Genomic DNA, 13,725 nt, shown 5'->3' with positions numbered 1-13,725 from the left:
GTGGCTCTCGTGGTCCTGCTTGTTAAGGAGCATCCACTTTTGAGGCGATTTGATTTTTAACATTTTTGGAGGGTAAGTTAGCAGGCCCAATATTACCATGTTCTGAACAGATTGCAGCATTTTGTTGATTGGTTCAGAGAAAAGGTTCCGACTATTTTATTTAATTAACAACTCCGGTAAAATGATATTGCAACATTTAGACTGTCAGCTGAAGAAAGTTTCAGGTCTTAGGAGAAAGTATGTTAACTTACAGCAGGATCTGTAGCATCAGGTATTGGCTACTGTTGAATACAGGATATTGGACACCTCTGTTCTGCTTCAGTAAGGCTATTTTTATGGTTTTAGTATCAAGAATGGAAGGTGTGTTTTCCTCAGTTTGGAGTACTGCTGCTAAAATTGTCGTGGTTTAGGTCCAGCTGGCAGCTCGGCCCCACACAGCCGCTCGCTCAATCCCCCCCTGACGGGATGGGGGAGAGAATCAGAAAAGAAAACTTGTGGGTTGAGGTAAAGACAGTTTAATAGGGAAAGCAAAAGCCGCGCACAAGCAAAGCAAAACAAGGGATTCCTTTCCCCCTTCCCATGGGCCGGTGGGTGCTCAGCCATCCCCAGGACAGCCCGGCCCTATCATGCATGATGCTGACTTGGGAAGACAAACGCCATCACCCGAACAGCCCCCCCCTTTCCTAACTTCTTCCCCCAGCTCCGTGTGCTGAGCGTGACCCCATATGGTCTGGGATGTCCCGGGGGTCAGTTGGGGTCGGCTGTCCTGGCCCCGTCCCCTCCCGGCTCCTTCTGCCCCCCCAGCCCGCTCGCTGGCAGGGCAGTATGAGAAGCTGAAAAGTCTTTGCCCCTGTGTAGGCACTGCTCAGCACCAACTAAAACATCCGTGCATTATCAACATTATTCTCATCTTAAATCCAAACGCAGCACTGTACCAGCTACTAGGAAGAAAATTAACTCTATCGCAGCCAAACCCAGGACACTTCGGAACAGATCCCCTGGGAGATTCCTCACCCACCGAATTAAGGTTCAGTTTGCAAACTAGCATGTGTATTTTTAAAATGTGCTCTACTCATATATTCATACTTGCTCTTGTTATGGGTTGCTTTGATATTGTCCTCTTCCCAACTACTTTCCAAATTCACGTGTTGAGAGGGTTTTTTTGCCCTCCAGTGCTGAGAGTTCCAGAGAACAGCAAAACTGAAAGACAAGAGATTACTTTGGGGATGTTTGCTTCATAGTCTGTTATGAAACTGCCTTGAACAAACTTGGCCTAACATGCAGTTGCCATTTAAATATGATTAAATTTGTTGAGGGAGGGAGGGATATTGGGTAAGGAGTCCTGGTTGAGAGGCCAGAGTTCTGGGATTGTTGTCTGGTGGGAATCTTTTCTTTATTATGGCTTCCTATGTTTTTGTAATGGAGAAGAGATCTAATTAAAGTTTCTGTAGCTACTGTTTCTACTTGGCTGGACTTCAGTTTGTACTTAGTTAAAATTAAATCATTACTAATAGAACTTTAAAGGAATGCTTAACATAGAGATAGTAACAAGTTACAGAAACTCAGCTGTAAAATCTGAGTCTCCTGCAGTTTGTACATGGTTGACCTCTCAAGCTATAGAGGCATATAACTTTTATTTTTTGAGTTGTGGTTCTCAAAACATGAGAGGCACCTCCTTTTACTTGAAAAACTTGTGTTTGGGGTCAACTTAAATGAAATTTGGAAATAAAACCTGTGATGGGGTTAGTGTTGGTGAGATGAGAACCTCAACGCTGCAGAAATACAGCATGCAAGTTCAGAAACAACTAGGAATGTCTGCAAGCCCTGTTATAGCTATGCTTAGTGAAAATCTGCTAGTAAAACTTACTCAAGCCTAACGTATTTGCTGCCAGAAGAATGAAAACAGCATGCTATCCGGTTTTGGGAGACGGCAAACTGACAAGGGGTGGAGTGAGGACCCCTTGGGATCCTGCTGAGTGCGCTGCCTCTGCAGTTTTGGAGTGCAGGCAGATGCCCAACACTTGCTTTGCGTGTGCTACAAGAGCTGGGTGGTATTTCATTTTTTGTTAGTGTGAGCATCACTTTGTCTTATTCTGCTTGTATTTGTACATTCGTTTACTGCCTTAGAGGATTGAGTTCTTGGTGGTTTCAGCTCAAATAAAAGATGGCAGTTTCCATTGCCATTGTGCCTTTTTTATTCTTGTATGTAGATGATTTCAGTTTCTGTACAATTTTACACCTTTCTGTTTAAAGCTGTTTCGATATAAGATCTTGCCTTAAACATCTGGGAACAGGAGATTTTCTAGCCACAGAATTCAAATGTTGTCACACCCTTTGAATACTTTCAGGGTGTAGTAGTTTACCCCTGAGAGGGGTCGTGGGAGTGTCCCTCCTGAAAACTGTTCCGCTGTCTTCAGATCAATTCCACAGCGACTTGACATCCAAGTTGTAACTGGTTTGCATTCTCTACATAATGGTTTCACTTACAATTCACACCTCATAAACATTTGGAGAGGGTTTTAATACTTTGGCTTATTGCTCATAAAATAGTTGTAATTGTAAATAAATCCAAACTGTGTTGTCATTAAGAACTGAAATACCAAGTTTTAGAAAATGCTGTTGAAAGAGTGTCATCACTAGGTATGTAATCTGTGACATTAGAGCTCATTTACTTAACTATCTGTTACCTCTTCACTACATATTAAGATTTTATGCAGTAAAAGAAAATGGTTTTGTTCAGCACAAGTTTGAATTCAAAAGTACCATTTAACCTGTCATTAAAATACTGTTTGTGACTTCAGTTGTTTTGCTCACTGGTTATAGAATCCACTGCGTAAAGTAGGTGAAAAGATAAAATAATCTAATACTTGTCTTTTAACTTTCAGCTTTGTGTTATTCTTGGAAAGTTTCGCACCACTTGTGAATTCCTTGAACCTTGGCATTGCAAGCCCACTTCTGTTGGGCCCTCCTCCTTTACAGCTTGCACAAATTAAGACACAGTTGGCTCTTCAGCAATTGACCTCAGTTGCTCCCAACAGTTCTGCACCTCCTAATGCTTGGTTCAATCAGGCAGTTCTGAAAAGCGCGATGTTTAGCCCTAGAGGAACTTTACCTCAGAGGCCGAGAGGACCTAATCCGTCTGGCACCAAACCTCCAGGATCCTTTAGGGGAGGAGGTGCAGCGGGTCTGCAGAGAAAGCCTGCACCTGGAACGCCCCAAGGGATGTCACAGAGATTTTCGGGACAGGAAACTTTTCAGTGGACGGGTTCCCAGAGGATAAACGTTCGGGTAACTCTGCACAGGCCTGATCCAAGGAAGGTGAAAGAGAAGACAAACCTACACCAGGAGCAGAAGGCAGAGCCTCGCACAAGTCACTGGGATAGCAGCCCCTGCTCAGCTGGGACAGCTGGGCAAAAGCCACCTGCCTCGGCCCCCATCTCAGAGCAGAATTCAAATGCCCAGAACCGCTACACACCAGAAAGCGCTTCCAGTATTTTAGCGAGTTTTGGGCTGTCCAATGAAGATTTGGAGGAACTCAGTCGCTATCCAGATGATCAGTTAACGCCTGAAAACATGCCGCTGATCTTGAGAGAAATACGGATTCGTAAGATGGGTCATTCTTTATCTGGCTTACATACCCAGAGCCGAGGAGAAGAAACGGTTGGTGGTACGAGTGGTGCAGCAGTCAAGAGTAAAGTGATTGATTACGGGCATGCGAGCAAATACGGTTACACTGAAGATCCCCTGGAAGTGCGTGCTTATAATCCTGACGTGCTGACGGAAGAGCCTCTCGAAGCACGTGTCTATAATCCTGAAGCATCGAGCAGCGAGAACAGGGAAGACTTCCAGCGGGAGCAGAACATGTCCATGGGTGTCCCACCGTCTAGCGTGGCGTGTAATCCAGTGTTTCCCGTTGAAGATTTAATAAAACCGTCGGGGTTCCAGAATGATTCCTCAAATACTCGATCGTTTTTTCCGGCCGAGACCTCCTCGGGAAAGGTGTCTGGATTGTGCACAGCACCCGCTGGGCTCCCCGTGGTGAAATCTGTATCCCAGCCTGCCATACCTCCCGTCATGCCACCGATGATGCCACCGATGATGCCACCCCTGGCACTGCCCATGATGCCGCCTGTCATGCCGCCTCTCGTCCAGCAGTCGATGACCCAGCACGTCATGCCACCGATGACCCATCCACCCTTTTCGGCTGAACTTCTTGCAGCTATAAGCCGGCACGAAAGAACTCAGCGTGAGGTGGGGACGAGCCAGTCCAATGCCCAGAGCGGCTCAGGAGCAGGACAGAAGCCCTTCCAGACTCAGGCTGAGGGGCCAATTAAATCTCCTTTTGGTGTTGTGAAAGCATCGTGGCTGCCAGTGTTTCCACAGTCTGATACCCAGAAGATAAAAAGATTGCCCACTCCGTCAATGATGAATGACTACTATGCTACATCTCCGAGAATATTTCCACATATGTGTTCTCTGTGTAACATTGAATGCACTCATATGAAGGTGAGTGTCTTTCAAAGATTATTGCCTAAACTTGTACTCGGCATCTTACCTGCTGCACTGTTTTATGAACTAATTTTTTACTGTGCATTAAATGAATTGTGATGCTGTTCGCCAGTTTGAGTGCTTACATGCAAATTTCAAAACGCTAGAAACGGTGCTAGGAAATTGTTGTAACTGCTGCACAGCGTGTTTTGTTCCAAACTGCATTTCAAAATTGCCATGTGCATTGATTTTTATTTTTTTTTTTTTAATATTAAAAATTATTTGTGTCTTCTGCAGTGGGTTTGAAATGACAAAACAAACCCTTTTATCAGTGGAGTAAAATACTAACGTCATCTGGGTGACTAAAATGTGTGCAAAAATTGTGTGCTGAATCTCAGTAGGGTAGATGAGATGTTCATGTATTCAGCCCTCCTCCTGCAAAGTCTGCATTAAAACAAAGCATCCTATTTATCTGCAAAAATTATCTTCCAAATGTGGTCTGGGTGACATTGACTGTTCCAGAGCCTGAAGATTAGCTCTGAGGGACACAAAATGCTTTCATTCATCTGACTGAGCTTTCAGCTATGAAGCAAATAACAGTTTTAGCTCTTGAAGGAAGAAAAGGAAGGAACTGGTGAATACTGGGAGAGGGAAAAGCGTTCTGAAAGCTGTGGATTTTTCCTGAAAGACCTAGGCTCGATACATCAAAAATACAGGAGAATGTAATTTAAAAAAATTGAATAATGCGTTATTAGTTTCATGTGTTTTCAATTTTAAATAGTCTTCAACAAATGTGTGGAAAGCCTGTGGGGGAGTGTGTGTTTTTTTTTTTTTTTTTTCTTTTTTTTTTGCAATTTGGCAAAACCATGCAAGAATGCTAGGCCCTATTTATGTTGTGTATTAAAAAAGCTGACTGAATAGTTAAGATGGTGACAGCTGCATTAGGGGGTTCAGAGGAAAAATAAATTTTCAAGTACTTTTACACTGGAAGCACTGAAGGCCAGGAAGAAGTGCAGCTGTTTGGGCAGACTTGAAAACTTAAAGGGAAGTCTGATTTAAAATAAAGCCGTGTAAAATTGAACAGGGCGACAAATTTGGGTCGGTGTTAATAAATGGATTACGCTTTGGAAAAGTGTAATCTGCTTAAATGTGAATTATTCAGTATTTTACTTACCGGTGCTTTCTGAAATGAAGCAAATGTTATTACTAAAAATACTTCTTAACAAATTAGCCGTTAAGTTTTCTGGGGAGATTAAGGGTTATAACTTACTGTCCCAATGGCACTACCACTTAGGATGTGTTCTCCAGACGTCCCGATCTGGCTGCAGCTACACAACCTTTCCTCCCTGCCATGGCTGTCTCTAGCTCTAGCATATATTACCTTTATTCTGTATAGTATTTTTTCCTTTATGTGCACCTGCAGTTGCAGCTCAGCCTGTTTTGAGGCCTCATTGGGCAAGCCATGTTTTGACAAGTGTTGCAAAATAACCAGAAGAGTTAGGTTTTTTTTTTCTCGCTGCAAAAAAATAAAAGTTTGTTCAAGAAATGTTAGTCTTGTGTATTTGTGAATTCTAAAGAGTGAAGAATTCCTCTTACTTTCAGTTTTTTTTACAGTTTGGTTTTACAAATAAAGTTGTCGTCTTTGTCTCAGTTGTGTGGCGAAAGATGTCCTAGACCTTCAGTTTTTTTGTCTTTAAAGTTGTGCTCGTTGTTCTAGAGGAAGCCTGTGTAACAGCACCTTCAGACTGAAGGGGAAGTGGTGGGGAAATGGTGTGGCAGGAATTGGTAGTCCTGTGTGGTGTGACTTGCGCTAGGAAATGGCTGTTTCACACAGGGCGTAGATAACCGTTTGCCACGATGTTGTGAAATCTTAGTTAAAAAAATAACAAGTTCCGAGAAGAAAATCCTTCGGGGGCCGTGCAGAGACCCTCTGATGGCTCAGGGAGTCCTTGGGGAGCGGGGGGCTGGAGCTCTGAGCTTTGTTACGCGCCTCCTTGGCCGTCTGCTGCTGCGAGCCGCGGGAGGAGAGGGTGCTCGGTGAGCTGGATGCACCTCTGGGCTCCCCAGCAGCCCTGGGGGGGAACTGGATCTTCAGAGGTGGTTTTAGGTCAAAGCGATTGGTGGCACGCGGTGACTTCTGGTGCGTGTGGTGCCGAGTTGTAACCGGCAGTTTGAGAACGCTGTGTTGTGAGCAGATGTCTTTGTAAGGTGGCAAATCCGAGAGAAAGTAGGTGAGCAAAGCGGACGGCGCGAAACAGGAATGGATGAAGATGAGGAAAGGTACTGAGTGGAGAAAACCTCTTCATCTGACGCTTGAAGATACTGGATATCTGAAAAACAAAGTTGCGGTGAGGTTAAAATGACGGATTTCACGTTCAGATTATTCATGGCGATGAGCTGTCTTTTTTTTGTAGATTCTTTTACTCAGCGTTGTACTGAAGTCCAGACTCATCTAGCATTCATTTTTTTTGCCAGGGTTGCAGCAGAAGCTGCGTTGCCTATCGTAAGAGAGTTGAAGTGTGTTACCTGTCATTCTTTTATTAAAATGACGGAATTATGGCTGGATGTGAGACCCAGCTCCTGCTCCTGGAGAGCCAGTCTCTCTCTGAAGCTGCAGTGACTGTTAGTGGCCAGAACTTCCTATTTGCATCATCTGAACCCTACCTCCCTTGTTCTTTCAACTTGGCTCTCCCATGGACGCAGTGGAACATTGGCAGAGGTTTGGTTGGAGTGAAAAATGCTTCTGTCATTCTCCTAAGCGTCTAATCAGCTCTCCCTGTAGGTCTTTCTTCTTAAGTATCCAAGTTGCTTAATTAATGAGGTCTGGTGAAGTCAAAGCTGAAGATGGCCTTGAGATGTCTGCAGTATACCAAAACACAGAGTTCTGAGTGTCACACAGCTGAGCAAGTAAATGTATTTTCTAGTTCTTCTATAATCTGAAAAGATTCCTGAACACCTCTTCTACAGAACTACTTATATGTATTTGAAGGTGGGTTTTTTTGCACATGCACGGTTCAGAAATCAAAAATAAAAATACCTTCCACTTGCAGGGCATAGCTCTTGCAGGTCTGCCCATGAAAAATACATATTTTTTTAAGCTTTGAAACTTATTTGTAAGGCAGGTGGAAAATCCTCGTGCAGTGATACGTGTCAGGTCAGCAGCTGCAGGGTAAGCTGCCTACAGTCCGGGGCTGAACGTGAAGAATACTTCAGCTGTTTCATGCAATAAACTTTGGAAAGACTCTTTTCAGCATTTCTTTTCCTCTCAAAAACCGTTCAGTGGATCTCTAGCAATAGGTGGTGAGAGCCTCGATTATTTGATGATGCCTTGCTTGGGTCTTGCTTGGGTATTTGTTCGGAGGTGAACTGGGGGAATCCTGCCTCGAACCAATTGTGCAACTTCACACGTGGCTGGCTGTGGTCCTTCAGTCAGGTATCGACTCAAACAGATGATTTAGCTTTCTAAAATATTGTGCGTTTGTGGTAAGTGGTGATTACCGTGGTCTTGAAAGCTCGCTGTTACTGGAGCAGCATCAGAAATGTGCAAGATTTGTCCTTAGTTTTCTCTCGTGTTAGGAAGGTTTTTGTGGCATTGTCAGGGATGGCTGTACACCATACTGTGTTATAAGAAAAGGTACACTTGAGAAAGATGGGCTTTTTAAGCTCTAAAAAAATAATTTGGAAAATTAGTTGACCTACGGTGACTTAATCTAGAAGGTATTCTCAAAAATGTGTGCATTTGTGTCCTGCAACATTTTTTTCACAGAAAAGTGCCAATTTTGCCCATGGTTAGATGGAATCTCCCCTCAGTGTTGTCGTCTTTCAAATGTATTTACAAAGCTCCCAACATATTGAAACATTTCATGAATATTTTACAGAGCAGCTTAATTTTCAACTTGAAATGATGGATGTACTGGAATAATAAAGTCTGTTTTCTCTGTCTGCAAACACATGTCGCTTTTGGAACAAAGCAGATCTGTAATAGTGCCAGCATGAGAGATCATATTTACTGTGTATTACAATTTTTGTTTTCTAGCTTAAACAGATTCAAAGTGAGGATGATGTCTTCTTGGGCTTTAAATTGTGTGAAGTCATGGGGACTCGTTGTTTTCCACAGAGAATGACACTTATGATTCCTTTGCTGAAGGAAGGGGACACAATGGGCTCCACTCCCTTTTACTCCTGGGTTCTTCTGCACAACATCTTGGTGTGAAACCAGCACAAACAAGTGCACGTCCTATCCCGGTGTTTTATTGTTATCTTACTATTGGCAGAAGAGGCAAATTTGGAGGCTGGAGGCATTACGCTCTGGGAGCTTCTGCTTCGGGACCTTTTTGGTGGTGATCCACAAGTCACAGGAGGTTTTTCCAGTGGCACGGGACGGGATAACACAGCGATGAAGATGCTCGTCCCCGCGGGGTGTCGGCTGCGGAGCAGCTGCTGCTGGAAGAGACTGGCTGCAAGTTGTTGTTCTTCCTGGGGCGTGGTGGAGTGCTCGTGCTGGGAAGGGATCCTGGCTCTGGGGGGGAAGGAGCCGTCTTTGGGGACAGACTTGCCAAGGGAGTGGAATGTTTCTGAAGACCGAGAAGGGCAAGAAATTAATCGGAGGAGGACTGTGCTTAAATCGAGACTCCTGTAATTCTATGCAACGCAAGAGGGCATTGGCATAATGAAGACTTGAAGAAGGGAAGAATGTTGTGTTTGTTAGGGAGGAGACTATCTCTTTCTAGGCCTGTCAGTCTCGCTAGTGCTTGTTGGACTGGGAGCTAAAGACACGTGGAAGCAAAATGGCCTCGGCCCTCGCAGGCACTGCGCGCGCTTTCTTCGCTGGGGACTGTGGAAGTGGGATACTTGAAGCCCGATTTCCTTTCCTTTCCACAAGCTAATTTGCTTTAGCCCTGGAGTAATAATTTTTCTTTTTCTTGTCTTAACTTGAAGACTCCAGAAAACAGAAAAATAGCATTCTTAAGAATGGGATTGCTTAGTAATGGTATGTTATTAGGAAAAAGGGTGTGTAACAGTGGATTGCTTGATCTTTACGTGTGTGTGTTCTGTGTATTCACAGTTCATGGAGTTCTACAGCTGCCAGTTGTTTTATCAGTCTGCTTTTCAACTCTTAATATGCTTTGGTTCAGCGAGTGGGACTAATGCAAAGGATCTTCGGAGTAATATTTTTCTGACTTCATTTGAACAGCTAGGATGTTTTTATGAACGCAGCTAGCAAAATGTTTCCATGCCTTTCTGAGATTGGTTAACCAATCTGTCTGTTTCTTCAGGAAATGATAAGAAGTGTTATGTTTAAAATGTATTTTAATTTCTTTAAAACACGTGGTTTTTGTATGTGGAGTATAAGTAGTTTGGGTAGCTGTCTTTGTAGCCCACTTCAGTGTTGATAGGCTGATAGTTTAAGTGCAAGGAGCAGCTGTTTTCAGCACGTTCTCTGTGCTGCCAAAATGCACAAAGCTAACTGTGCTCTGGTCGCGTTAATTCTTCCACCTCATAGGCTTTGAGTAAACCATCACGAGCTTTTCTTTTAACCAGTGTGTTCAGCGCTTTTGTCAATAAACAAGAGGGTTTGAAACTGCCAGCTACACATTCTATAATCTTTTGTGTTACAACCCAGCATGTGCTTAGAAAATGTGATACGTAATTTCACAACTGCAAATTATTTTATGAAGCCTTGCCTGTCAGTTGCATTATTCAGCTGTCTTTATCTACTCTAAGATACTAATGCAGCTAGAAGTTGTTTTATTAAGGATGATTAATAATTGTCGCTGATGACATGATACCTTATAGCCTCAGAGCATGCAATATCTCTTCCCAATAGCAAACTGACTACAGCAGTTGCTTTCACTAGCAGGTCAGCTTACTTTCATAATAATAACAACAACAATAATAATAGAATAAAGTCTTCAGGCATCATTTCCTGTGCTGGGGACTGATTCTGTGTTTACAGTTAAACCTGTGCTTAATTGTTTCTCAAGGTTAAGGGCTTGCATTGTACTTCTGGATTTGTCTCACCTTTAACCCATCAGTTACTCCCAAGTAAAACTTTTGTTAAAGTGCATGTGTGAAAAATTCCATCAGACCTTTTGACTGACCTTTAGCTGTAACGTTATTAGGAGCGAATGTTCTTGAATTTAAGGCATGAAGAGTCATGCCTCTGTAGAAATTGTTTTGACTTACAGATACCATGTTGTGTCAGGTTCTCTGATTCAGAGTAATTTGCTCTGTGTGTGTTTATCAGTCTGGCAGTCTGTGAAGACTGCTGATAGTTTTCTTTCTTTTAATATAGCCAGCTGTTGGGTCAACCTTTTGGGGTGGAAGTGCGGTGACAGCAGCCCAGCGTGGTGCTGGAAGGAACAGATTCATTTAATTTGACACGTTTTGTTCAACTTCCACTTAGATTCCTTTGTGTTTCTTTAATAGCTTTTGATAATCAATGAGTAATTTAGTCTTTCGTATAAAGGGTAATAATTTTAAGTGAGAAATTTGACCTTGACATAAGATGGTTTGTTAGGTAAAATTTTATGGAAGGTAAAATATGAGAACACATAACTAGAAATTGCAGTCAAAGGCTAACGGTTTACATGCTAATCAAACTTCTCTGGATGTCTTTTCTCCCAATAGGACTGGATTCTGCACCAGAACACGCCTTCTCACATCGAAAGCTGCCGCCAGTTACGTCAACAGTAAGAAATTTGTTTACAAAGTTCACTTAGTGTCAAAAGTGTTTGCTGTGCATGCACGTAGTCTGTGAAAGTGTGTCACGTTTCCTTCGTGAGGAGTGTCGGTATCTGCCAGCTATTTCAAACTGGCTTTGGACTGTTAGGGTGAAAGATGGACTGGCACTTGGTGCTTCTGGAGTCCTGAACAGGAACGTTTGTCTGTAAAAGCTACTGCATGTAAGCAGGAATTGTGGTCAGATGGCAAATTTGGCTTCTTCACCAACGGTTGTATTTTTAACATTTAACAGATACCCCGACTGGAACCCTGAGGCTCATTCCTCAAAGAGGTAACTGCTTTTTGATTACAGGTTGTTTTTAATTTGTTGCTATTATAAATGCAGTTAATTTTGCTGTTTTGCTCACTGGCAAGCTCTATTAGTGGTGTCACATTTTCGTTACAAAATCGTGTGGGTTGCTTTTGTGGGTTTTGTCCTAAGCTCGTTTAATAAGTGGCGTAATATCTATAATTCTTTCACAAGGATGAGAGTAAACTGTAGAAATGTCTGAAGACTGATATTGTTAGCAGCCTCGTCTTGAACCTTTCTTCTAACCGTGCTTCAGTTACTCGTAGATTGTTGGATGTGATAGAATAGTAACCGAGCGAGACTGACCAGTGTTAGATCACTGATGAAACTGTGTGAGTGATCTCTGACTTTTGGACTTAATCTTTTTTCCAGTTAAGCCACTCGTGTTTGCAGCTTGAAGCCCATTTGTCAGTAGGCGTGCTAGTGTTAGCTCTTATTTCACAGATTCTTCAGTCCATAGATCCCTTGAGGAGTTACGTGATCACAAGTTGAGAAAACCCTGGAATTCATGAACTCATGTCTCTTCTGTCCTTTAAAATGATGTTGTTTACTATTAGTTTTTTTAAAAATGCACCCTGTGGACCGTTTGTACTTGGATCTCAGCAAGATTGAATTACTTTACTGGTTCCGTATTTGTATGTATTTCAACTTGCATACAAATTGGAATGGTAGGACTTTAATTTGTACTGGGTTTTCCTGTGACTCTGCATTAATTAGTTTGACATTCCTCCTGGGAAGCTAACTATTCAGTTTTTTTTTTTAAAAAAAAAAAAAAAAGAGTTACAGAGCTGAATATGTAGGTCAGGTTAATTTGCAAAGTGCATCTGAGGTCTCTCCATGTTATGAACAAGGAGAAATAAAACTTTAAAGAGAGAAATAAAGCAAATAAGCTTTCATGAAAGTTTCATGAGGAGAATAATTGTATTTTAAAACCTCAAACTGAAATTGCTGTTGAGTGCTGTGGATGCTGTATACAACCCAGGTAAAGAAAACAGCTCTTAGCTGGAGGATCTTAATAAACCAGGGAAATGTTGAATAGCACTTTTTGTGAGCGAGGGATCTTCTGTACTTGCAGGTGGGGCAAGAGTTGTCTTTCAGGGTGGTGCTTTTTTAAATCCTTCCTGCTGACAGCACGTCTCCAGCTGGGAGGGTTAGAACACAGCTGTAGGCTCCCGCGGACCGCAGATGGCCAGAGCTCGGGGTGCAGTCTTGGGACCAGGTCCATGAGCTTGCTCGGTACTCTTACCACCCTGGTAAATCACGTCACTGTCTCTGCTTTTTTAGAAATTGCACTGGTTTCTTCATATATTCAAGCATTTTCCTTGGGCGCAGGAATAATGGGATTTACATGGATTTTTAATGATGTTTGAAACTTGCGAATTAAGTAACACTGTGAGACATTGGTGCATCATTTAGGAGACCTGAGGGTTGTGTCCTCACCTAGCTGCTGGCCAAAAAGGTCGGGCAGCAGCTGCCTCAGTTGCTTGTCATCCCCCTCTCCTGTCTGCCAGCTGTCAGTCCTCTCTCCTCAACTTATTTCGTCTCAGGGGAACTTTGGCTATTCGGAGTCTTAAACAGTAATATTAGGGCTTGACGTGGGGATTCATTAAGTGCTGGTGCTCTGGCTTACTTTTAACAAACTTAGATGCTTTTTAGTTGACGTGTGAACTTCTCTGCCATGTTGCGTTGAGAGACTTGCGTATTTTAGTTGTCCAGCATACAGTCTTCTCAGTAAGTCTAGTCGTACTGGGCATACGTGCCATCTCAGGTATTCACCTGTGTTTCTGTTAGTTTTGCCACTATAATTACTAGTGAGTAAGCTGAAGGACCTGCTGCATCAGTGGCTTCTTCCAGTTTCAGATCCCAAAGGTGCTGTGTCTGCTCTACCTGGTTTTGAGTGCTGGTGCAGCGTATCTTTGGCATCAAAGAACTTGGTGTGGGCTAAAAAATTGGACATGTGTTTGGCTGTAGCATACTGGCCTGCCACGTGACAAGCTCGTAAAAAATGTTTGGGATATTTAAACATATACTTTATGCATTTTCCAGGTCTTCCCTTTTACTCCTTTGATCTGTCCTGTCAGGGTTGTCCTATGCCTGACCACTTTCTCTGTCTCTAAGAGGAACTATTTCTGTCATGGATCTCTTCACCATTACGTCTTGCCATATTCTTCATCAATTTATCATCCCTAGGTAGCATAACTATG

The 13,725-nt window shown here is 42.8% G+C and overlaps 1 protein-coding gene across 1 annotated transcript in view; it reads left to right on the top strand.

Moving 5' to 3' along the window:
• Positions 1 to 13,725, top strand: part of ZNF638 (zinc finger protein 638) — a 66,092-nt gene that overhangs the window by 19,470 nt on the left and 32,897 nt on the right. Inside the window, exons 2-4 of the mRNA XM_042807718.1 lie at positions 2,886 to 4,506; positions 11,119 to 11,180; positions 11,465 to 11,503. Coding sequence (XP_042663652.1) covers positions 2,886 to 4,506; positions 11,119 to 11,180; positions 11,465 to 11,503 — 1,722 coding nt within the window. The remainder of the gene's footprint in view (positions 1 to 2,885; positions 4,507 to 11,118; positions 11,181 to 11,464; positions 11,504 to 13,725) is intronic.

The sequence above is a fragment of the Tyto alba genome, unplaced genomic scaffold (genome assembly GCF_018691265.1).
Source record: "Tyto alba isolate M040663 unplaced genomic scaffold, T.alba_DEE_v4.0 Super-Scaffold_6, whole genome shotgun sequence".
Classification (NCBI taxonomy): domain Eukaryota; kingdom Metazoa; phylum Chordata; class Aves; order Strigiformes; family Tytonidae; genus Tyto; species Tyto alba.
This window is presented reverse-complemented; position numbering and strand designations above follow the sequence as displayed.